Source organism: Spea bombifrons, chromosome 9 (assembly GCF_027358695.1).
Source record: "Spea bombifrons isolate aSpeBom1 chromosome 9, aSpeBom1.2.pri, whole genome shotgun sequence".
Taxonomy (NCBI): domain Eukaryota; kingdom Metazoa; phylum Chordata; class Amphibia; order Anura; family Pelobatidae; genus Spea; species Spea bombifrons.
The window spans coordinates 907,207-933,103 of NC_071095.1; the positions used below are offsets into that span (position 1 = coordinate 907,207).

The following is a 25,897-nucleotide window of genomic DNA, read 5'->3' on the forward strand; positions in this document are numbered from 1 at the left end:
TGTGTTTTATCCTAGAAGCACATCATCCTAGATGCACTAAAGCTAGCGAGATCTCTCCAGTATTTAATATGTTAAGTATTTTCCCTTTCCCCGTCTTGAGAGAGATCTTAGTTTGCAGAATTAAAGAATAATACAGAAATTGGATAAATTCAGCCAGATAGGCGTCTTTATATTTGGCGCCAGCTTTAGGTTAAGGTACAAATTGCGACACATTGTGCTCAAATATTGTCATCTCCAAAAATCTAATCCCAGGATTCAGCAGACAGAGGCTGCCCTGGAAGCATTTAGAAAGAGAATAGCCAGATCATACTCACTCACACACACAGGGACCCCCAAACCCTTTAATACATTTTTAAGGGTAAAAGGAGAATTATAGCAACACGTTGCACTCCTTTCAGACTTGTAAACGGTATACATTTTAAATATGGTGCTTTTATTGATCAGATTGAGAAATCAGTGGAATTTTATGAAAATACAGGTTGTAGTAATTAAACTACAATCTGTTCATTCACTTCATTCATTCACACAGTGTAGAAACAAGTGCTACAAGGCAAATATTTAAGGTAAAAAGGCAGTTGTGGTTCAAAGTGGGAAGGGATGCAATCACTTTGACATCATCAATGAGATGCCCTTGCTAATTATTGCAGTGTTACCACTTTGTGTTATAATTTCTCTATATAACCATCATAAATGTTGTTGCATTACATACATTATTTGATCTAGGTCAATCTTCCTAGAGCTTTAGGCACTTGAGAGTTACAGACGTGAGATATGGTTGTCTTGGCCAGTACAAATGGCTCTCTGGTTGTGGTCGCTGTCCATGGTACTGATGGGCCAAACCCCAAGTCAGTCACCAGACATGGATTCCTAGGTGTGGTCGTTACATGCAAAACAAGTGTCCTAAATCTCCATTTTCCCAATAACAAAGTGATCATAACATTCTGAATAGCTATACAGTTTTGCATCTATATCTATAGGTGGTGCGTCTGTGACACAGGTTCCATCAAATATCAAGGGACCCTTAAAACCATCAAAGACCGAGACACATTTGGGGCAGGGAGATCCTAGAAAAAGACTGAGCTAAATTAAATATGACAATAATGGCTTCATTCCTGCTGTCTATTCCAACTACATTTCTTTTATGTTGCCTACTTGTTGTATATATGTCTGTCTTTGTTGCCACGGTAACCTCTGTTGTTTTAGATGTGATAATAATCCCAAGCACATTTCGACTGTCTGCAATAACAATGTTACAGATAAGAAATTGTTATTAACTCATCTAATAATGATTGTGATGTAACAAAAACCCTTTTCCGGGTTAAAAACAGGGACACGTCCGACATGTTCAATCCCAACGTACTCGGCAGCATCAATGACATAAAAGGTAGCCATATTAAGCATAAAAAGCCCAATTTGCTAGCGTGTAAATCCATAGCTACAAATAAATACATGAAATAACCATAACACTAAAGTACTGTATTTTGGCCAACGCACAAAAGGTCACCTGCCACCAGAATCCAAGATATTGAGATTACAGACACATTCTATCTGTTTTATGGTGTTTCTTTTCCCTAATTTAGTACTTTACTCTGTTTGATAGACATGATCCTTTATTTCCAGTACCGGAAGAGAAATAATCAGTTTTGGGAAAATGTATAGATTTTTGCATTTGTTCTCTATGATAGTGCTATTGGCGTTCTTTGTTTTTCTTAGTCGCGCTGCCTGTTGGAAACATTCACTGCCGGTCTGCAACCGATAGAGGGCGCTAGCAAGGCTGTGGAATCCCGTCAACAGGACAGTCAGAGCGCATGCGCACTAGTGTGGGTGACGCCACGATAAGCCGTGCCCACCGGGAGACAGGGTTCGACCGTCTAGTAAGAGAACCCCCCTCCCGTCGAGGGTTTGGCAGCTAATCTAGCGCATGCGCACAGAGTGAGATCCGGGTATTTGGCAGGATGAGAGCTGCTTTCCAAGATGGCGGCGGAGGGAGGAGGGAAGGAAATGAACGAAATTAAGACCCAGTTCACCACCCGGGAAGGCCTCTATAAGCTCCTCTCTCACTCTGAATATAGCCGCCCCAACCGGGTGCCGTTTAATTCGCAAGGTTCCAATCCGGTCAAGGTTTCTTTCGTTAACGTGAACGACCAGTCTGGTAACGGGGACCGGATCTGTTTCAATGTGGGCCGAGAGCTGTATTTCTATATCTACAAAGGCGTCAGGAAGGTAACGTTGGAAGTCAGGGTGCTTGTGTCACCCACACCCGGGGTTTGGCGGAGGATGGTGGCCTGGGGCGGGGGAGATAGGCCGGGGCAGAGGGTGAGCGGGGCGGGCCCGTGTCACCTGCTACAGGTCTGACACCTCCTTCCTGCGGGGCTGGTGACATCGCCCCGTGCGAAGGGCTCGGAGGGTACTGGGCCTCAGCTGCCCACCGTGGAGGGTGATTAATTTCGGCTTCTGCACAGTCACGTTGCGATGTGTTAGTGGATCGCAGGGGTGTTGGGCTGCTGTCACGTCTGCGTCGTTGTATGACCCTGAGGCTGTGGGGTCAGAGTATCTGCACACTGCTGACAGGACGCTACCGGAATGGCTGCCGAGTCAGCTGCCTCTAACTGCAAGCGTCATTAGGCAGCAGCATTTACTGATCAGTATCTGCTGACCCAGGCGCTGTGGTGCTCTATGCTTTTTGGGTGCTCGCTGTATGGCACCCCGGTAGCTACAATTCTTGCTACCCTGACAGCAAGACCCTGACAGCAAGATGCCGGGGTGGCTGCGGTGCTGGCGGGCCGGGGTGGCTGCGGTGCTGGCGGGCCGGGGTGGCTGCGGTGCTGGCGGGCCGGGGTGGCGAGTAACTAATTCCTACGATGTAGTGATGGGGAGCAGCGTGATTGCTGTATCTATGGAAGCAAGTTGCGGTGTTGATTCTTACAGCATGGGGGGCAAAACATCTGCAGAGATGTGGAGTATGTTGCAGAACAGCAGCGACCCCCTGATTTTGGAACCGATCAGCTGATTCTGTGGCATCGGTTTATTTCTGTTCCAAGTGCTATTTTAGTTAGATTACAAACCCCCCGCGGTGAGGATTCTGGGTAATCTGTCAGATGTGGCCCTTAACGTACGGAATCCAAATTTGTGTCCCCCCAAAGCTATGGGCACAGGACGGGTTAAATGCAACAGCACCCGGACCGTATGCAATTTACCTGGTCAGATCATGATGGACCACGGCGCTATGGCTGTAGTGTAACTACACTGATGCTGCAGCTGCACGGTTACATTGATAGCTGTCACTCGTATATTATGGGATATAGTACGGGATCGTAGGGCTGGATGAGTCCATTGACCACATCGTACGGTTGTAAGGCAGTGGCTGGCCTTTTCGCTGGGTAGTTGGCGCATGTTTTTCTTTACAGCGATGATTGTATGAAAAAGTTATCCCTAAAAAAACAAAGTGATGTAGGTGACTTCCTTTTATCTTCAGCCGCTGTATAGGGTTCCCTCTTGAGTCTTCTTGTAAAGTTAACGTTATTGAATGCTGTGATGTCCACCTATGCCGTCGCGTCGCTGCAATCTGCTGTTGATTAGTGACCCGCTCACCCCGTAGGGTAGGTTGGAGTCACGGGGTACATTCATGTCTTTCGCAGCGTATTTTTGTGGTCTTTGCACCCGTAAACCTTAATTCCTTTAGTAGTAAAGATGCAGCAGGAAACGCTCTTTTGTCATAACCGTTCTTCAGAAGATTGGGGTGAAACCACAAGGTGGTTTGTGAGCATGATGTCATGGAAGGTGTAATAACGCACATGAGCTCATATACAGTGTCAGGTTTTCAAAGTATTACAAGGTTACAAAGCATCAGCAATAAAATAAACCAGCGGTATTTAGCGTGTGACATCATGTGACATGTTATAGAGGTAGAAGCGGGGGTAATGTGGAAAGGTAAAGTAAGGACAAGCCGCTGGCTCTTATTACCATAGGGGCCGTAGAACATTCTGTGACATTACTTTTACTACAATTACTCTTTACAAAAAAGTCTTATAAAGTCCAGGCGTGACATCTCCATGGCAACCCCAATTTGCATTCTGTTGGTCACACAGAGCCGGCTCTCATTTTATTTTATTTGCTTCCCGGGGTGGGGGTGGGGCTCGGCTCACGTGACGCATCGTTGTGATCCCGTAGCAGTAACATGGCAGCTCTTATCTCGTGTGCGCAGCAAATTTGCCGAGCCCTTCTCTAGTTAGATGTTGGATTCCTTAACTCCGTTGCGCTCGCAGTTCTTGGAAGCCAATTCTTACTGATCTGCGCTGGGGTTTCTAGCCTGCTTTACATATGACCATCGCTGCCGCCAGTCCAGTACCAGGGAAACCTGGACCCGTCTGTGGTTTCACATCAGTTGCTAAGTGGAGGAGAGCGATGGCTGAATCATTGATACTTTTTAGGGACGTTTAGAGGGGGCAGAACTTTCCGCCACACCATGAACATGCAAAGGCGGCGTTCCTGCAGAATAAGATATACCTGCATTATATTCTTAAAGACTTCAATTACATTTCTTCATTGGCAATAATATGCGAAGGTCAGAGCAGCCTAGAAACCCTGCATGGTGTCTGTCGAAATGTATGAACGACCTGGTCAGTGTACCTGCGCTTATTCTTCTGTTGATTTATTACATGTGATTCTCAGTCGGTATATCACCATTCCTTGCTCGGTGTGTATGTATATATAATATATAATGGGATGCAGCGTGAGTTTGGTTTTCCTGGCTTCTGTGTGTTTCCGTAACGCTGCTTGCTCGGTATATTAAAGGTGTCTGTAAAGCTGGGTGTGTGCGGTGCACGCCTGCAGACCGTAGCGCTCCGCGCCGCACAGCCTTTAGAGGGACCTCCTGTTAGCTAAGGCTCCGTATGTGCGCCGCGCGGACCGTAGCAGCCTGTTTTATTGTTCAGTTCGTGTTGTATGGCTTCTAATTATATTGTTTAGTTTCCAAGAAAAACCTATATGAGCAGCTGACTGTAGCATGAAAGAATTCCGGATTCTGACGATAGGAGGGGCAGAAGAATACTATTTGGGGGGCCAGCGTAATATGTAGGAATTATTTTGCCCTCCTCCCCAAAGAAATAAACTGGAACCACTCTAAAAGCCAGTCTGCTGATTTGTAAGCTTTCACAAAACCCTTGTGATAGAATACTCTGTATCGAAGCAGATAATTGTTCTATGTACAAAGTAATATGTACTATGTAATAAATGCGATGAGTGTCGCCGCCCTCGCTGATATTGGCGTCTGCGTGAGTACCGCTCCCCGTTATCGTCGTACCTGTGGAAGGTTGTGGAGTTCTAAGAATATCAGAACGGGGGATTTGATTCAGAAATACTAATCCGCTTTACCACGGATCTCAATCTGTCTTGATCTTCTTGCCACCAATTGGGCGCTTGAAGCAGCCAGTGGCAGGAAAGAGCTCTCATTGAAGCCATTAGGAGGACTTTGCACACATGTGGTGCTTCCTGAGCCAATGCCAGAGCTGGGTGGTGGGGTAAAAGGGGCAAATGCAGATGGCTGGAGTGACTACCTATTCTATGAAGCTTACTTTAATTGTTCACATCTTCAGACACCATCCAGGCAATGCCGTGTTTAGCGCAGCCCTATCCATGTTCTCAAGAACCCCGTGGGTTTAATCGGTTGTATGTCTGGACATTTAGCATCCGCGGCTAAAATGTATGAGCCACACGTGGCCGCCGCCGATCCGGTGCGCGTGTGTTCCAGATCTTCTCCCTGTCTGTTGCACCTGGCACTTGTCAAGTTACTGTTTTCGTGTTACTCGTAACTGTCAGCTAACATGTGCTTTTGATCAAAATGAGAGAAAAAAAAATGTAACAATTACCACAAGAACCGCAGACAGCGAGGATCAGAGCGCTGATTTCTGTGTAACGTCTCCCGCCTGCATCGAGTAGGAGAGAAAAGAAAAACCTTTTGAAGGCTGCAATGGAGTAATTTAGGTCCTCGCTTGTACTTGGCTTTGTCCGGCCCTGGCCATGCAGGCCTGGTTTCCGCGTTGGGTGCTCGTAGCGTCAGGTGTCATGGAAACCCTTTTAAAAGCTAGAAAGACCTATATAAAGTCTTTAAATTCAAGACTGTCTCTTTTTTTGTGTAGCTATTCCTATAGTAACTCAGTTTCGTGGTTGTGAGCAGGGTTGACAAATTTGGGGGACCAGTACTGCGTGTACCCCCTTCTAGGTGCCAGGAAGTGATTTTTTGTCGCCCCTGGCAACCTGACACCCTGGAGCGCACCACAGCATTCTACAGCCCTAAAAGTCAGTGTGTATGTAAACAGTAAATCTGTGTCAATAAACTATTCTAGAATCTCTATCCGTAGGTTAGCAAAATATCACTAAATCCCTCGCTAACTACACCGCGAAATGCAGGTAGTTCTGACCAAATGTGCTTCTGGATATAGGATGTCCTTTTTAATGTCATTTATTCACACTTCCTAGCCTTTCTACCATACGCGTGTAAAGGACGTTTACCATCTTCTCGAGGTGATGCTGTAAGCACGGAAACGTTTAAAAATGAGCAAGGAGGGCATACCCTGCGACTAAAAGCTTTGAAACCTTCAGACTATGAACGGGGCATATAACCCCGTCCCGGTGCAGTAACTGTGAAATAATGCCAGGGACTTCGGTAGTTAATATTGTATAAATGAATGTGTGCGCGTGCGCGCATTTATGTATATGTGTGTTCATTGTAAAGAATAAAGTGCTGTGTGTATGTATATGTGTCTGTGTGTGTATGTGTGTCTATGTGTGTGTGTTTATGGTAAAGAATAAAGTGCTGTGCGCTTGATATTTGCCGGAGTGATGGATCTACCGCTAATACCCGCTCGCTTCACAAAGTAGGAATGCTGACAGTTGGTTCCCCTTGATCTGCAATCCGATTAAAGTCCGCCAGGCAGTGGATTTCATCTCTTCCCTCTCCTGTCAGTTTACACAAAGCATTAACGACAACAAGGGTCAGGGACCGAGGAGAATCAGGAGATTATGGAGTAAGTGAAGCATACTCTTCAGATCTGCTTTGGGAGATTGCTGCTTGGGTCCGTCACCTAGGTGTAAACCCCACACACCTATTAATAGGCATATTAAAGCACACCGAGATGTCGCGAGTACTGATCTTTAATTTAGTTTAATCGTGCAGCTCGCGCTAACGCAGCGATCCTTCACCTGGACAGAACTTCTCCACAACGAACACCCCTTCCGTGCCGATGAATACGTTCTCGCAGTGCTGTACTTTCTATTAGCGGATGCAAATACCCAATTGCTAATAATGTTACCCGTTTTTAAACGTACTCTCTCTCCGTGTAAGGCTGGATCTGCTGCTGTATGCGGGACTCGAGGGCTTATGGTTTTTACGCCCCGCTGCGGGCTAATCTCCATAGCAATACCCACATGCTGCAGAACTGACCTTGAGAGTTCACACAAAGTGTCGGCTTCGGCAGACTGATGCTGCTGTTATGCCTTCTGGATTATGCTACCGGAGCAGTCTGAGGAGGCCATGGAGATGGAGATTGGCTTCGGCTGCCGTATGATTAGAAGCCTGATTTCATGGGAGTCATAGTGTGACAACAGCCGGGGAGGAAATGGTCAATGTATGCTTTCTGTCCTCAGAAGAGTGGCGCAATGTCTGCCATTCACTGCGAGATGACTTGGTGTCGGCACGGGTAGAAAACCTGTTGGCTAAAACCAGCCGTCATCCGCATGTAGATATCTTTACGCCCAGGCGGATAAAATCAAGATGGAGGCGGTTATTGGACGCTGAGAGGCAGCTTCTCCCGTATTATACTCCTGTGATGGCTTAAACAATGCTGTTCGCTTAAACAATGGATGTTTCATTTGTAATTTCTGGTGATTGCTGTCCAGGTAAACTTGGTCTTATGTTGGTAGAAAGAACACATATTATGAAACTAGTGCTTCTGCACATACAAACATTGTTACATTATGTTATTAAACTAGGGCTATTTTAAAGGGGCTTATAGTTCTTTGTCTTTTTTTCTTCTTTAGGCAGCTGATTTGAGCAAACCTATAGACAAGCGGATATACAAAGGAACGCAGCCTACTTGCCATGATTTCAATCATCTCACCGCCACCGCGGAGAGCGTCTCCCTGCTGGTGGGATTCTCTGCCGGCCAGGTTCAGCTTATAGACCCCATTAAAAAGGAAACCAGCAAGTTATTCAATGAAGAGGTACGTTCAAATCTCGACTCGAGCGGATGGGTACGGAATCTGGCATTGAAGGGATGCGACCTCAGATTAAGTGCGTTATCGGCTGATCCTAATTAGAGCGCGTGTGGTCTTGGGCCCAGCTTATCACAAGTGGAGTAGGGCAAGCAGGAGCTGAACCAGCTTCAATGTATTTTTCCTTCTATGGTTAACTTCTCGGATATGTCATTCTGGACTCTTGCACCAACCTGTGTCTGGAAGGTGCTCCTAGATCGGCAGGGTCGATAGCAGGTAGATGTGTCTACATACTAGTCACACGTACTCTCTCCCATATGTGTCCACTGAGTGTTTAGTGGCCCTGATCCTCCACCCCGGCATTATGTGCCAAATTCTGCAGGTCCTTTCTCCTGTTCACCGAATGGTGAAGATGATTCAGCAGACCCCGTAGAAACTTTACAAAGATGTTTGCTTGAGGTCATTGTCCATCTTTACAGCCTGGTGTGTTAATCTTACCCAATGTTAAATCTAACTTGCCAAATAACATAGGGAACAATTTCTAAATTGTTATTGTTTGGATACCCTAACAGTCGTGCTTCTCTCGTCTTGTATTTTAACAGAGACTGATAGACAAATCTCGAGTAACCTGCGTAAAATGGGTTCCAGGCTCCGAGAGTCTCTTTCTAGTAGCTCATTCCAGTGGAAACATGTACTTGTATAACGTGGAACACACATGTGGCACTACGGCTCCGCACTACCAGCTACTCAAACAAGGAGAAAACTTTGCGGTTCATACCTGCAAGAGCAAGTCGACACGAAACCCTCTGTTGAAATGGACCGTTGGAGAGGGAGCACTCAATGAGTTTGCGTTTTCGCCCGATGGGAAGTTCTTGGCGTGTGCGAGCCAAGATGGCTTCCTTCGTGTGTTTAACTTTGATTCGGTGGAGTTGCACGGTACTATGAAAAGCTATTTTGGTGGCCTGCTATGCGTGTGTTGGAGCCCTGATGGCAAATATATTGTGACGGGCGGAGAGGATGATTTAGTAACTGTCTGGTCGTTTCTTGACTGTCGTGTAATAGCCCGAGGCCAGGGGCATAAATCGTGGGTCAGCGTTGTGGCATTTGATCCGAATACCACTAGTGTAGAAGAGACCGACCCTATGGAATTTAGTGGAAGCGATGAAGATTTCCAAGAGCTCATCAGTTTTGGAAGAGACAGAGCAAATAGTACGCAGTCAAGATTGTCAAAAAGGAATTCGACGGACAGTCGCCCCGTTAGCGTGACCTATAGATTTGGCTCGGTGGGCCAAGACACGCAGCTGTGTTTATGGGACCTTACAGAAGATATCCTCTTTCCTCATCAGCCGCTTTCAAGAACAAGGACACATACGAACGTCATGAACGCAACAAGTCCACCCGCCAGTGGCGGAGGTCCGAATCCAGGAAGTAACGGCAACAGTATCACGACACCGGGCAGTTCCGTACCTCCCCCTCTCCCCAGGTCCAACAGCCTCCCCCACTCGGCCGTGTCCAACACCGGCAGCAAAAGCAGCGTGGATAGTGCCATTGCCTCCGGAGTGAGCAAATTTGCCACCCTGTCCATTCACGATCGCAAGGAAAGGCACCACGACAAAGACCACAAGCGAAACCACAGTATGGGACACATATCTAGCAAGAGCAGCGACAAACTGAACGTAGTTACTAAAAACAAAACGGACCCCGCTAAAACTTTGGGGACGCCTCTTTGTCCCAGGATGGAAGATGTTCCTTTGTTAGAGCCTCTTATCTGTAAAAAGATAGCACATGAAAGACTGACTGTGCTTATTTTTCTTGAAGACTGTATAGTCACTGCTTGTCAGGAAGGATTTATTTGCACATGGGCAAGGCCTGGTAAAGTGGTAAGTTTTAATCCTTAATGCTGAGTTCAGAATTAAAACTTGAATAGTTTGATCTGGGAAAGCGCTGACATTTCTCTCCATTCAATGTAGAATTTTTATTTTTTATTTCTTTTGTTCCTTTTTTTTTTTGTTTTTTGAGGCATATTTTGGTTACTGCATGTCATACTGTTTTGAATCATTTGAAATTTTGACACGGTATATACAGTACTTTTTGGTGGGGAGAATCACATGTAATACTGAAGCCTATTGTGCCAACCAAAGAAAAAAAAAAAGTGAATTTACCAGAAGCACTGTTCGTTGTAAATTGTAGAGATGTGTTTTCCCCTGCGAGAAGAAGACAAAAAAAAAAAAAAACACAAAAATTGTGCAGGTAAATTTGGTGTCTCGTCAGCTTGAACTTTAATCCTAAATGTTAGTGAGGCCAACAGAGCATGGGAATCGGTGGTGGCCCCCATCATCTACTTGGAAGCACTTGTTAACGTATTGAAGAAGAAAAAGTGTATCTATATATATATATACGGTATATATATTGAGTCAATATAGAAGAGAACTTACCTTGGACGTAAGGTTTATTCTAATCTAATAAGATCTGTATTTCTGTAAATAAAACGGTTACCTTGACACCTTTAGTATTCTCAATGTGTAACTTTTTTTATTGTTTTTTTTTTTTTTTTTCTCCGTACATACAAACTTCCCCTGTTTTTAAAATCTCTTAAGCACCTTAAAAAAAAAAATCTATATCTATAAAATTCTGGCTTACACCAGTGTTTTCAAAATTGTCAAATATAACCGAATATCCGAAGCATTTTTTTTCTTTTCTTTTAGTAAAAAACTGCTTTTAACCAGTATGGCTTTTAAGCAGAGAATTTAAATTCTAAAACAGGCGTGACTGAGATACATTACTCTGAATTTTCCGTCGGCCGGGCCTTTTGAAGTTGCTGGGTTTTGGAGTGTAGACTTGAAGTGTTAAGTTGGCCTAAAGCTGAAGGTCATCAAGTGAATCTGAAATGTCTTTCTGCTGCATGGGTGTTCTAATAAATTAGAAGGATCAATACCTGTACCTTATCCTACTTTGGCTCCAGTATAATTAATATTACTATTTTAAACCACTATTTTTCCTTAGTATATTATCACATTTTTTAAATATATTGCATGCATGCTTAATAACTGCAATATTAGATAATTCAACTTAAAACATCAATTAAAAATACAACATATTACACATTTTATTTCCTTTCAGGTTTTGATTAAATTAAAATTTTCTGTTAATTTACGATGTGCTTTTTAATTATTTTTTTAATGTAGACAATTGTAATGGCTCTTCCATTTGATCTATTTCTTGTTGGCAAATTGCAGTCACGTAATATAAATATTTTAACTTATTAATTAAAAAAAAAAACCCTCTAAAATTTCAAATGTTTCTGAGAGATGGGTATGCAGTACCAAAAAACGGTGCACATGTAGTTTTTTCTGAGTGGAGATTGTGGGAAGGTAAGTGTTTTCATAAATATCTTTTCTTGGCCACGGTGTTCCCGTCGATGTGGAAACATTTTGTATTGAAATGCACGTGAACGTACTAAAAGTGTTTTTGTTTTGTTTGCCAGGTCTAAACTGCACTTGGGTCCCGATATTTAAAATCCATTCTGGTACTAGATTCTACTTTTGTCCCCCGAGCCATTCAGGTCTGGCCAGGAGCTTCACCCCCCCCCCAAGTAGCGACCTGTTTGTGAAATGCCAACGCGCATTTGGTAACAATCCGCTAAATAAATGGTTACTGATGGGAAATCTTAGGAAAATACACCTTTGCAGTGCAGCTTATTTTCCCCCTTTTGTAGGTTTAGTCGCATAAACACACAGGCGTTTTGTAACGTTGTCCCTAGTTTCTATGGCAACTAGTTATTGTTGCCTGCTTTTCCGTCGGATTGGTATTCCCAACTGTATTCTAACGATGATTGCCCCTTTGACTCCCCTGTGCTATCATTCTCGGCCCCCTTAAACTTCTCCAAGGTCGTTGTCCTATCAGATGTGGAGTAACAGTTAAAAAACCCCATGCTGTCGATGGATTTGATGGCAAAACACAGAATTCTTCATGCGATCTAGAGATGGTGAATTTGCTGACTGTACGTAATTGGGTAGTATAACATAAGTTTAGCAAACCTTCCCACCCATCTTTATGCAATAAAAGTACATCATCACTTAATGTCACAATCCTTCATGGTTTCACTCTTACTCCTTGATGGTCTATATTTGCCCAAATGGGCATCTTCCCTTTCCATGTGTACCGGGCAGTTCCTCTCTGACTACTGCCTGCCTTCGCCTCCTCTCTCAAAATACATGCGTGGAATAGGTTGGCGGCAGTTTATGGGTTCCTTCAGATAGCCGTCCTGTTTCTCTTTCCAACCAACTTTTAGCAACACATTCAAGAGACAAACTGCCCATTAAATGATCCCTTACTTCCGTATTACCCGATTGAGAAATGTATGTTTGAACATGTTATTTTATGTCGCTACGATGTTGCTAAATAGGTTATTGGGAAATGTTAAAAAGATGGCTGCGCTCAATGTTTCCGATACAAGATGTGCTGTGTGTTTGCCTCTGCGATAGTCATTGCTTGAGAAAATGTTAGTTTAGTTGTGAAAGTACATTTAATGGACAAGGTAACTTGCTTGATGTCCATAAAATGGCATTTGCCCGTATTTGGTGTGGTAGAGTGTTAGGCATGACCTTTAAATTGGCAAAAGGTCTATTTTTATGCACTATATAAAGTGTTATAAGTTAGATGCGTGCAGGTTTATGTCCCAGCGTTTTATTTTTTATTTTTAGAAAATGGTTTCTGGAATTTACAAGCGAGAATAACAAAGGAAAGAGCAAATCAGTTCAATAAAGTCCAAGTTGTCAATTAAGTTGCAAAAGTAACTGCTGCTCCCAACAAAGCAAACTCTAAAAACATGGGTATAAGTCTGTCGAGTTTGAGACTGTATTACACAACAGCAGCTGGTGAAAAGGCTTTATATTGGTCAGGTTCTGGTCTTGCTCCCCTGAGAAGGCAAGCTGTTGAGTTGAAATACGTACCTGACTTAACAATCTGTCTTATTGACTCAAATCCTAGCTTGCGTTAAAACTCAGTGGAAAGTAGAGCATCTCTGGTGATCACAAACCCTTGGGACTTAATTGTATTCGTTAGTGGCCGATTTGTAGGAAGAAATAGTCCATTAAATTCAAGTTGGTCTTGGCAGGGTTATTGGCAATTCTGTACAACCCAAGGCTACGTCAGTAGACCCCTTCTGTATAACTGTTACATCAATGCATGGAAGAGACAAAGGGAGATGTGCCGCTAGAACTACAGACTGGCCGTTAGATCAGAGCATCTTGTTGTAGAAGCTGAGGGTGGGTACTTCTGATGGATAGTGGGTCGAAAGAAAACTCTAGTACCACCTTGATATCTTAAAACTGGTTTGTGTGTCAGTACGCGTAGCTATTGTTTTAGTTAACGTTTTGCTGTGGGGCACAGATGCTGATCAGCTGAAAATCCACAAAATGTATTCATATATGTTTCTGTTGTATTCATACCGTGTGTATGAATGCGTACATACACTATATGGACAAAAGTGTTGGGACACCTTACCATTAGGCCAACAGGGACTTTGATGACCTCACATTCTAACTATATAGACATTAATATGTAGTTAGCCCCCGCTTCCACTCTTCTGGGAAGGCTTTCCACAAGATTTTTGAGCGTTTCTGTGGAAATGATTGTGCATTCATCCAGTAGAGCATTTGTGAGGTTAGGCAATGATGTTGGGCGAGAAGGCCCCACTCAATCTCTGTTCCATTTCATCCAAAACATGTTCAATGGGGCTGGAATAGAAAAGGGTCTTCCCTGAACCGTTCCCTCAAAGTTAGAAGCAGAGCACTGTCCACATTTTCTTGGTATTTATTAAATGATGTGCTTGCCCTCATCTCAACACCATCAAACACCTTTGGGATTAACTGTCCACAGTCTTGTAGAAGACCTTTCCAGAAGAGTGGAAGCCATTATAGCTGCAATGGGGGGGACCGACTACATATTAATGTGTATGTATTTAGAATGTGAGTGTAAAAATTGCCTCGGGGGGGGGCCCCCCAACTTCTTCAAACATGTCCCGCAGTAACACCTTTTCCGAAAACAGCTTGTGCGTACCTCCTTTGCCTCCAAATAGCCTGCACGTGCCATTTTTGCTCCAGCTTGTCAATGCCCCCCAAATAGCCTGCATGTGCCATCATGGCCCCTTGTCCACCTCCAACATACACTGGCACACATGTAAACAGACACAAATTTACACATGCTAACACACTCCATCTTACAGACACTTTCACATCCATGCACACACGCATACTTCCGCCTCTTCTGCAGCTTTGGTTTCCGCTGTTTGCACAGGGGTCATCGTGGGGTCACGTGATGTCGTCCAGGTCGGGAGGGCTCTTTCTGAACAATTTTGAAGTGGTACTGAGAGAGACAGGAACAAGTGGTTACACGGGTTGTGCGGGCGGCGCACTTGCAGTTGCGACTGTTGCGACCCCTGTAGTTACCCCACTGGCGATGTCAAACAAGTCCCTGTTGGTGTAATGGTTAGGTGCCCCAAAACTCTCTTGTCCATATAGTGTGTGGATGTACGCACAGCATATTACTAACTAGTAATAGATACAAAAATCTATCTGTTTACATTGTCTTTTTATGAAATCTAATGTTTCTGTTTAATAAAAGATGCTTTGTTTGCAGGGTTTATTATCATCCCAAAACCAAGCCAATTCTCCAAGTGGAACTGTAGTATAGCCATCACACTACTGCTAGCAGAACATACACAAGACCAGAATGACAGATGAACCAGGAGCTGTCCTTCAGCCACAGAACAACATAGTACAAATATCAGAACGTAAATTTTGGAATTCTGTTAAAGTAAACAAAATGAGAAAAAAACACAAATCACAGTATATTTGTCAAAAATAACATTGGGAAAATACGTTTTTATTTAAGAATTTTGGCTGATCAACTAAGAGTTCCATAAAAATAAAATAAAAGGTTTAAAAAAAAAAAAAAAAACACAAAAAAATACAAAATATTTCCTCTAGACGTTATGGTGGAATTAGTAATTTCATTCCTTTTTTTTTTTTTTTTTTGCTTTATACCTTTCAAGTTTAATGTAATTTAATCTTTATAAATATATAGTGTAAAATAAAGTATGGTTATTGAAAAATTCCCAGTAATTTTAGATGGTTATTAAGAATTGAATTCACCATTGTGTGTATTGCACTGATTTTGTTTTAACCTGCGATGGTAGGAGGGCGCCTGGAATGCACTTGACAAGAGTCATTATTTTCATGGCTTGAAATTCAGGAAGATGGAAGCTGCAATTTTTTTTTTGGAAATTTTTATTTTGAATTTTTTTTTTTTTTTAATATAAAAAAAATGTTGCACTTAAATGCTATTAGAGAATTTCATTTTAAATGGGTATAAAAATTTCCCAGAAAAAAAAAGGAAACTGTCGTGGAGAGAATTATCTTTTGTATCTATTAAACATTTATTTTAATATTGTGGTTTCTAATTGCGCTGTAATATATGTGTAAATAATGTAATTCAATTGTGGGATGAGGGAATTTGGATCATTACACTAGTCATTTTCATTATATGAAAATAGTGATTTCTAATTAAAAACAAAATAATATTAAAAGTGTTGCATACGCAGTCTTTGTTTTAATTGGTCAGATCAGAATTCTAATGTATACAAACCTGCTAAATACGTGCATATATATATAATTTCCCCCAATTAGAATTTTAAGGGTATTAATACTCAAATCATTAGCTAGTGACCTGCTGTAAAAAAACAAGCAGACTAAATAAAAAATTGTTTTAATATTTTGCAATAAAGTTAAATATTCAACCCTTGGTTTTTTTTTATAAATATATAATATATATAAATTTTAGTTGACAGACTTTACATTTTATTTTAAAAGAGCTTTGCCAGCACTACATGACTAGCAGACAAGGAAGCATTTCTAAACTCCTGGGTAAAGTGTATACATTATGTGCGTCTTCCCACGACCTCTTCACGATTTACGTCCACAGTACCGCGAAACAAAAATGGTCAATAGCATTGTATTAAATCATTTAGACATTAAATACCCATTGAATTAGTCTATTTGGTTTGAGTTGTTTTGATTTGCTGGCTTGTTATAAAACCAATTTCCCCAGTCTGTAGTATAAAAAAGGGGAAAAAAGTCATCAATTTAGTATGATCTATCTGACAGTATTCAGGTGACATCCCAAATTATTTATCTAGTTTTCTTTTTGTTGTAAATAAGTAATTGTGAACATTCCACAACATCTGTTTTAAATATTTAAATATATGTCCAGTTCTGTTTAGTGTTTTTTTTTTTTTTTTTTTTTTTTTTTTTATTTTAATCCTGCATCTGCATTGAAGAAGTTTTCCTAAATTAAAATATACCATGAAAAGCTGTACACATCCTCCATTGTAATGACAACTTACTATTACCAGTCTCACCGAGGCTCTTAGAATTTGGGTTAGAACACTTTATGCAGAAATGATAGCATATAAAGGATTCATTTTAGACTTTCAGGGATTATTTTATATGTAAAAAGCAGAATTTCGAAAGGTGCACGCCTTGAAAAGGTCTTTTGAAGAAGACGACAAATGTCAGAAGGTAAGAATGTTTAAGGAAAGCGGTGTAAAACTGTATAAGAAACCGTTTAATATAAAATACAGACAACATAGTTTCTCCTGACCGCTGTGGATTATACCTATATTATTGTAAAAACAAAAACATGTACATTTATAACTGTTAAAAATATAAAGTGCAACAGACAACAAAAAAAAGAGGATGTAAGAAACAGCATTTTTTGTTTGGGGGGGAGGGGTTTTTCTGCATTGTTTTTGATTTCCTGTAGTAAAGGCAGGACTGAATTCTTCATTGGAGTAAAAATACTGCTACTGAGTCAGATCCCGCCGCCTTTTCGGTCAATGGAGGGTAACTGGTATGGCTTCAACGTGGTTTTCATATGGTGCTGGTTTTCAAACTGTGAATAGAACATACAATCAGAATATGGACGGGCCGCTCCGTTATCAACACATAGAAATGACATGCACGCATGGCCGGATTTGTATATCGGTCGGCTGGGTCTCTTGTAGGTATGTACGTAAAGTGGATAGTATATAGATAAGTAGGAGATTGTTCTCAATAGACAGGGTTACTGGTAAAGCCTGACGTCTTTGCTTCCAGTGGCAACCATAAAGATGGCGGCTTAGCTGGAAATCCGGCCCTGGCCACAGGCAAACAAGACATCAAGATGGCGTTGTTGAGTAAGACATGGTGAAAGGGTTTACCTTGGCATCAAAGTACTTGATACTTGGTATAAGTGGGAGTTTTCCGTTATGTGCAGGGGTTGGAAACACAGACTGGAACTTGAGTGCCGGATAGGTCAGGGTTTTGCCCAATTCAGACACGTGAAGCTTTGGCAGCTCCGTTGGAAAGGTAGGTCCGTGATGCCGAGTAACCGGTTCCGGTAGGATCTTCAGCGCTAGCTTTGAAGGTAAATTTAGGATGAAATCTTGTGCTGCTTTCATTTTAAATTCTGTGTTTAAAATCTCCCCAAAATCCCTCCACACCAAATACTAACTTCTGTCAAATTTGAATAATCTGATCACTTTGATCCCATGATCCTTATCCAAGGCTAATCTGATTCCCTGCTATCAACACGCGCCATTGATTACATTTTTTCTACCTTGTTAGAAAAAAAAAAACTATGACATCATAAGGGGTACTGACTCATAAAAAAGGTCTATCAAGACACAAAAGGATCTCCATAAACATGAAGTAAAATCAAAAATAAACTGACAAAATATAAAAATTAAGTTCCCTGTACTTTTTCACACTAGATATAATTTTTATTTTATTTTAAAAAAAAAAAACCTTTGCAGCCCCAGCTCAAAAAATAAACTGTATGTTGGCTATTACTGTATGTGCGGAAATTAAATTGGGTTTTTGGATCATTGGTGCCTAACCTATGAACGAAATTATATATAAAATGTAAAATATATACCTATGAAGTGGTATTAAAAGAGAGCTTACAATTAATATATAATTTGTATGCATTCACCCCAAAATATAATCATGGTTAAGTGGTAAGAAGCTTCTGTCATTAGGAGGGGTAGTACACATTCATGAAAGGATTTAATACCCCAACATTTTTGGGGTATCAGATGGCTGTTCCACTTATACTATATACTATATACTTATTCCACTTCTATAGTACCCACTCAGGCAAGTAAAGCTTCTTTATGTTACGTCTGTGCCTCCGGCTCTCTTATTTTTACTCTGTGAGCTTTTAACAGCTCCTTCGTTGAAATACACGTCCTTCTTGCACTTTGCTGAATCCCTTTAATATTATTACATCCCCTGCATATTGAGAATGACTGTCTGTGTTTTATGTTACTTTAAGCTTCCCTGGAATGGCAAGAATGCTTAATCTAGAACATTCCTAGAGGTATTTGACTTATAGGGGCAAAAAGAAGGAGGCGCTGCGGCAAAAGTAATCATTTGATGCATTACAACGGAGACCCCCAATGAGCTATACTCAGACGTTACCGTGCAAAACCGAGGGGCTTCCAGCTGCGGCCCTCATATCAATAACCTTGTTAGCCTTTCGGGTAGAGGTGATGCAGCCTCTGGTATAGGAACTTACTGTGCCGTGGGTGCGAACGTTTACCTGCCTCCGGCCCCGGCCTGCGATCCGCAGCAGATAGTTGGTGGAGTCGGCGGTCTTTGATTGCTCTGCTATTCTTAGTTTACGATGCAGGGTTTGTGTTTCTAAAGTTCTAAAATTGGAAATGGGGGTAAATATGGAGATCATACTGCAGGGATATTACTTTAGGTCTACTCCATTTTTCTCATGCCGTAACGGACACTCTGGAGTATTCATCAAACACGGCTTGCTGGGACCGTGAACAGAATGTATACATTATGTCGGACCCCCCATGCTTATCTGCTGCTGCAATAGGGCTGAGCTGGCCCCACTGAATATCATTAAACTGCGTTAAGTATGCATTATGGGGGGCAACTCAGCCCTTATTGTAGAAGTTACTGAGGGGCCCTTCAGTTCTTCATAGCGCTCACATGCTTAGTGAATAAATCCCTTTGTAACATTTAAACTCTTAACTTGGTTTTCTTTGGGGTTGAAGACAAAACAGGATCATTATCTTATTCGTCGTTTGGCTATATCATTTTGGAGGGTTTAAGAAGCGAGGAGCCAAGTTAGCATATGTTCTAGATATTTCTTTATCAATTATCCGTTTGAGGGCTCTGCCTTTTCGTAGTATTTTTTAAGACGTTTTGTGCCAGACTTCATTAAGCTATTCGGTGGTTATTTATTTTGGACATGTGTGTAGCATGTTGTAAAGACACGGATGTACCTGCATTCTGTAAAGTAGGAATGCTGCAGAGCTTCCTTGGCACTTATTCTCTGGTCCGGATCATACTCCAGCATCGCACACATTAAGGATAAACCCTCTGCGGAAATACTGGGTAGCAGCTTTGCGATGCCTGCGCCTTTCTTGTGCGGGAAATCAAAACTCATTGCTCTTGACCTGCATTAAAATAAAAAAAATATATATATTATCATTTAAAAAATATATGTATTAATATATAAATAATATAACTGTAGTGGAATATTAAGAGGAATCTGAAAAACTGGGCGTTTAAATGTTATTTGTGTTCTTTGGGAGGTTTAGATTTTTTTTTATGAATCAGCGATTCATCGCTAATAAATCTACTAAGCATGACTATAAAATCCTGCTTTGTTGGCAGCCTTCAGGAGGACTCCTTTTGGACAACTGGATTCACAACATCCTAACATTCAATAATAAAATATTACATGTTATTAAATAGTGAGTATTGCAAAGAGTAGCAAAGAAGAGAAAACTTACTGTTTGAACTTTCTCAGCACAAGAGGAGCTGGCGTACCCAGGACATCATGAATTTTGGATATCTGGTCTAGCTCGTTCGATCCAGGGAAGAGCGGTCGAAGACTAAAAGTATTTTACAAATGATTACTTTGTCGGTACCGCGCACGCACGCACGCACGCACGCACACGCTATATATACAGGTGGTTTGCACTAGATGTCTTTAGTGCTTATATCACTGATCTATGTGATATAGCGGGAAGAGGCACTTTCTTTATAATGTTTCTTCTGTCCCCTACAGCTCTTTACAGATCAGTTCTGGGATCCACCACTGGACAGGAGGTCACAATAGCTTTCAAGACCTCAAAAGTCTTTTTCTTCAACTGTATATCAGCATTCGCACGAGGCAACCTCACTCGCCCACAATGATTATTATTTTTCTTTCCAAAACCTCAAGCCGCGCTGTTTGCTTTCCATTAGCTTAGGGTAATTATTAATCAAGGTAATAAGTGGGAATTTGGGTTTCGTGCCACCTGTCTTGACTTGCTTACCTGCATAGTTGCATATTTTTGAAGTACATGTATGCGTTTTAGTGGTTACCTGGTGATTTCAAAGAAAACACAGCCCGCGCTCCAAATATCCATCTTGTAAGTATAATAGCCATCGGTCAGAAGACATTCGGGGGCCCGGTACCATCGGGTTGAAATATATTCTGTGAACGGCTGCTTGGAAAACACGCTACGGCAAGACCCAAAATCTCCAAGTTTTAGGATGTCTTGCTGTAGAAAAAAAAAAAGGAACCATTAACATCTTTCAACAGGACAGGGTTCTACCTCTCGAAGGCAACAAATACACGATGAGTAAAAGCTACGTTCCGTTATGAATATACCACTAATAAAATATTTGTATTCTAGGCACATTTCAGAGCTTCTGCTCAAATACCTTCCTTGTCGGAAGGTTCATGGGGAGGGATAAATCTCTCTGAACCCAGAGGCTACGCTTCTGCGTAATAACACCCTGCATTGTTTTTGGATGAATTAAAGGCTGATGTTTCTTACCTTAATCAGAATATTTTCTGGTTTCACATCTCTGTGGAAGATCCCATTTCTACCGGAAAAACACATTTAGAATGAATTGTAAACCGGTGGTGGCCTGTAGTCACCGGCACAATGATTGTATTGTGAAGGGCTGCACACCGGGTGTAGGGGGCATAATGGAGGAGAACCATTGGCTTTACTGATGGTTGTAGCCCATGAACCAGCCCTAGAACAATGTTTTACTGGATGTCTAAATCTATCCGTACGGAGAATTTGGTTATAAAACATCAGGGAAGACGCTGTTGTGGTCACCTCAGTGGGGGGAAGCTGATGAACCTGTGCAGAAACGCACGCTACGGGGTTTAACCTACCTGTGGATGTGCTCAAGGGATTTGCAAAGCTGGTACATGTAATTTCTTATTTTATTTTCAGGTAACGGTTGTCTTCTTCCTGTCTCGTGGAAGACATTAAAGTTGAGTCCGTATTCTTTTTGCAAAGTAAGAAAGAGATTAGAAATGACACAGTCTGCTAGTTTTTGGGACACGTCCTCAGCCCCGTCCCTGACACCGAGCTCAACGAGACCTCATGGTCCTTGTGATCCACACCTCGTTGCTGTTTGTGACCGTAAATGTTGCCCTTCCAAAGTTATCTCTCTGCCATCAGTCTCAGAAGGGAAAACCTTTACCGAGCAGCCAGGTAACACGTTCATAAACGTTCATGCTCCCCACAACATTGGGACTCCCTCCCCCCTACCCTCCAGCCTTCACCTTCTCTCAATATTCAAGAAAAACCTCAAAACCCACTTCTTCAGCCTACGACCCATTCAGCTAGAACGTATCTTCTACTAATAAAACCCCCACACTTTCTCTCCCCTTTCCCCCTACCTTATGTTTCTTCCCATCCCCTCTAGATTGTAAGCTTCTGAGCCAGGCCCTCTTTACCCCCCTTTTACTAATGTCTTAGTCCGTCAATTCTACTTTAGTCATACCCCTACTATATGTATTGTAAGAGGTGCTTCATAGATTGTTGGTGCTATATAAATAAATGATGATAATCATAAAATATTATAAAATTATTTGTATGAATAATAATAAGTAAGATACAATTCTTTCTTCTCAGATTGAATGATTTAAATCGTCTGATGTTACCACCTGGGTGTTAATCGTTGGCAAGTGTCTATAGCCCAGCGAGGAGGGATCTTGTGCCAGGGATATGTTTTAGCTGATGTTTACAGGACGGTATCCGGCCGCTGGCACTCGTGGCTTAAATTCATGTAACGATCATCTGCTTACCCTTGATCAGCTCGTAAATATTCATATCCATCAGTTCACATATTAGCGCGAGGCACTCGGATTTTCTGTCACTGTAAGAAAAAGTTGTACATTTTTGAAACATTTTCCAATAGTTACCAAAACACAAACACATGATGACGATCACCAAGTCGCTCATAAATAACCACTTATCTAGCTGTAAAGTCTGTTAGAAATACCTAATTGTTCTGTATTCTATATACCTAGTTTCCCCACGGAGGGGAAAAAGGTTTCTTTTAAGCATATAGTGAGGAAAACAGATATAAGTCGTGTTGGTCAATGAGAAGATGCAGTGTTTCGTTGAACTATTGCGTTTTCATTCATCAAACCGAATAATGAACAAACGAATATAGCGGCCGGTAAACGTAGACGAGGACGCACAACACGAAGAATCATCGCTTCACAGTCTTCGTATATATACTGCGCTAGTCTATTAGTTAAGACAAAATCCCTAAATTATCTCCTAGCTAATCTCCCAGGTCCCCCCCCCGCCGCCTCCAGCCTATCGTACGTCTTCCGTAGAATAGCAGGGGTTAATACCGCAATCCACAAGGGAGAAAAAGCTAATAGCGCTAACAGTCACTCTAACCCGAAACAAACTAATAGCGTGAGAAAAATAATACGTGGATTCCCGTATTAACCCCTGCTATACTACGGAAGACTTAAGGTAGGCTAGAAAAGCAGCAGAAAACGAATCCGAAGAACAAATACAAAGAACAAATACAAAGAACGTACACGAATATTCGCCCGAAACGTAGAAGACGAAGATCCCCCCCCCTGAAGACGAACACGAAGACTTCGCCGGCGCCCGGGTCTAGTAATCACCTACATGTGTTCACAGGCGCTGATTGACTATTCTGTGCAGTATGATCAAGCCGCTTATAAGTATCCAGCTGCCTAGCGCTCGGTGCGCCACGGGGTTGTCTGCTATTTAAATTTGTTCCTGCTTGAGTACCCCCCTCCCCTTTTTATGATCCCTCCACCCGTATCTGATGGATTTCTGTTATATACTCGGATCTCTCCAACTTGGGGGGGCAGATGGACAGTGCATCTGAGCATTAAAGGTTTGGATTCTAGGATCTATCCCGATACAATAAGACATAGACTTCTAACAGAGATCTACGAGAGCTCAGAACGCAGAAATAAGTTCAGCAAGAGGCCAAAACACTCATTTAAAAAAATACAACTAACTGCATATAGACTAAAGAGTAAAGGTATGTAAATGTATGTAAAAATGATTACTTACAAGACAACCTCATATAATATTAGTATATTTGGATGAGGACTCAGGCGCCTCAGTGCTTGGACTTCGCGCAGGTTGTTAACCTGTTCTGTGCTGTAACGCAATAGGAATAGTTACACATACAGGTGAGCAGCGACAACAACACGCTGATTTAATAACATTTAAAGAGCCATTTCACGTCAGCAATCATCGGGCTGAGAGAAGGATAAGGAAGATAAGGAAAGATCAGTACAGATCAGGTCATAGCAACCAACACTCAAACATTAACACTGTTAATAAAACACCCAAACCAACTGGTTAATCGCACGCCGGCTCCTGGCGATGGATCTGGACAGCCTCACTTTACAATAGCTACTTTCTAACTTCGACATCCACGTAAACATCAGCAAAGATTAAAATATTCCGCGAAAAGGGTTAAACTGGCGCAATATCTATTCTTGTCCAGTTTTGTTTATACTTAGCTTTTTCCGGTAATATTTTTGTATTTGATGATATCTCTAGATTGCAAGCTCCTGTGCGCAGGGTCCTCCTCACCTTTTGTTTCTGTAAGTCTAAAAGTTATGCTACACTAGTTGTCAAGTTCTGTTTACCCGTGGTACAGCACTATGGAATATGATGGCGCTATACAAAACAAAAAATAATAATAAATCATAATAAATTATTATTATAAATAAATAATAATTTAAAAAATAAACTACTCTTTTACTGTTTATTCACCTCCTTGTAACTATGAATATATCATAAATATTACGGCTGGTGTCGCATGATGTATAACATGATCTCCCATCCCCCCCACCCCGATACAAACCACATTTCTGGAGAAATAAGTTAAGAATAGATTTAATTGGTTGATTTGTCCCAAAACATAGAATTGGATGGCAGATAAGAACAAATCAGCCCGTCTAGTCTGCCCATTGTTTTTGGTCTTTATTCCTATTCTGTGTATGTTTAAATTCCCTCATTGTATTAACCTCTACCACTTCTGCCAGGAGGCTGTTCCATTTATCTGCCACCCTGTAAGGTAAAACTTCCTTGGGTAACCTCTAAGCCCTGGTTTTAGTTCTAACGACGTGTGATGGGCCACCTACCTTTTATAATGCTGTTTCATCTTTTTACACGCGTAGAAATTCCCATCTTTCAAACTCTGAGTCTTCAAAACTTCAGAAAAAGTCCCTTCCCCGATCTTACTTATTATTTTATATCCTAGGGAATGAGACAGAACGAAATGATTCACAAGCTATTTCAGCGTTCATTTGTATCATTTTTAAACCTGATTTTTCGAGAGTTTTTGTTTTCCCTTAATTTTCTCATTACATCCAAAAAATAAACAAATAAATAAAAATAAAAAAATATATATAAAGATATTTAAAATAACTATTACGTAAAGGTGGCGATGGGAATGTACTCATGGCTCGTGGCCCATGGCTGGCTTACCAGGTGCTTTCATATTTTATTTCATCTCAAAGTATTTCTCAGCAGATATGTCTATAAGCGGAAGTGTGGTGCGTGGCGGAGTGAAGGGATTATGATGTTGTGATTCATCATCTTCCTATTATCACTAATCAACTAGAAATACTTGCAGGTGCGACAAGAAATAAAACCAACGTGTCATTGTGTATTTGTAACTGCAATTTGTATATTTATATATTTATAATAATATATATATTATTATAATATATATTTATTATAATATATATATATATAAATATTTATTATAATATATAATTATTTCCTGTTGCATATTGCAACTAAGCGAAGTCATTAACTTTATTTCATTTTAGGCCCAGACCCCTTATTTCTCTGTTGAGAAACCCACATATTTCCAGGGGGTTCTGTCCATGGGGGTGTAGAGTTAATAAGGCACTCTATAGTATAGGAATGGAATCATAAAGTGCCATTCCTGAATATGGCTGGGTGTAATGTGAATTATTGCTGGGGTCCGCTTGCAGCCTGTACTTACTGTTCATTGTGTGACAATACAGGTCGGTGGTCAGCAGAGCACTGACATCTCTCCCCATCGGCTCCACGGGCTGTGCTGTCAGGTAGCCATACTGTATTCAAGTCTCCTAGGTAACCGAGAAAGCCTTCACACCTTCCTTCCCTGGTCTGCAGTCTGCCGCCATGACAACCGGCGCGTTGACGTCATACGCAGTATTACGCACATTAAGCAAGCTCAACGCCGCTCCGATTGCGCTAAAAAGAAACGCCGGGATGAGGTTAAACAGAGATAATTAAAGAAAAAATATTGCTAGCGACATGTGA

At 41.6% G+C, this 25,897-nt stretch overlaps 2 protein-coding genes across 4 annotated transcripts; one reads left to right on the forward strand and one right to left on the reverse strand.

Annotated features, from left to right (window-relative positions):
* Window positions 1-1,953: 1,953 nt before the first annotated feature.
* On the forward strand, window positions 1,954-15,149 carry WDR20 (WD repeat domain 20). 2 transcript variants are annotated; one of them, XM_053475592.1, is made up of 4 exons: window positions 1,954-2,223; window positions 8,038-8,220; window positions 8,814-10,091; window positions 14,851-15,149. In XM_053475592.1, exons 1-4 carry the CDS (start codon window positions 1,975-1,977, stop codon window positions 14,902-14,904), a joined length of 1,764 nt encoding a protein of 587 aa, XP_053331567.1. In that variant the 5' UTR covers window positions 1,954-1,974; the 3' UTR covers window positions 14,905-15,149. The 2 variants fall into 2 exon arrangements, with proteins under 2 accessions (XP_053331567.1, XP_053331568.1); XM_053475593.1 differs by lacking the exons at window positions 8,038-8,220; window positions 8,814-10,091.
* Window positions 15,150-17,068: 1,919 nt separating this feature from the next.
* MOK (MOK protein kinase) lies at window positions 17,069-25,817 on the reverse strand. 2 transcript variants are annotated; one of them, XM_053475599.1, is made up of 12 exons: window positions 25,596-25,817; window positions 24,724-24,838; window positions 23,639-23,728; window positions 22,375-22,445; window positions 21,454-21,532; window positions 21,104-21,152; window positions 20,646-20,824; window positions 20,069-20,170; window positions 19,556-19,729; window positions 18,853-18,961; window positions 17,471-17,668; window positions 17,069-17,163 (listed from the first exon to the last, which is right to left on the reverse strand). In XM_053475599.1, the coding sequence occupies exons 1-12, from the start codon at window positions 25,651-25,653 to the stop codon at window positions 17,083-17,085; spliced, it is 1,305 nt and encodes a 434-aa protein (XP_053331574.1). In that variant the 5' UTR covers window positions 25,654-25,817; the 3' UTR covers window positions 17,069-17,082. The 2 variants fall into 2 exon arrangements, with proteins under 2 accessions (XP_053331574.1, XP_053331573.1); XM_053475598.1 differs by having other exon boundaries at window positions 18,829-18,961.
* Between the last annotated feature and the right edge of the window lie 80 nt (window positions 25,818-25,897).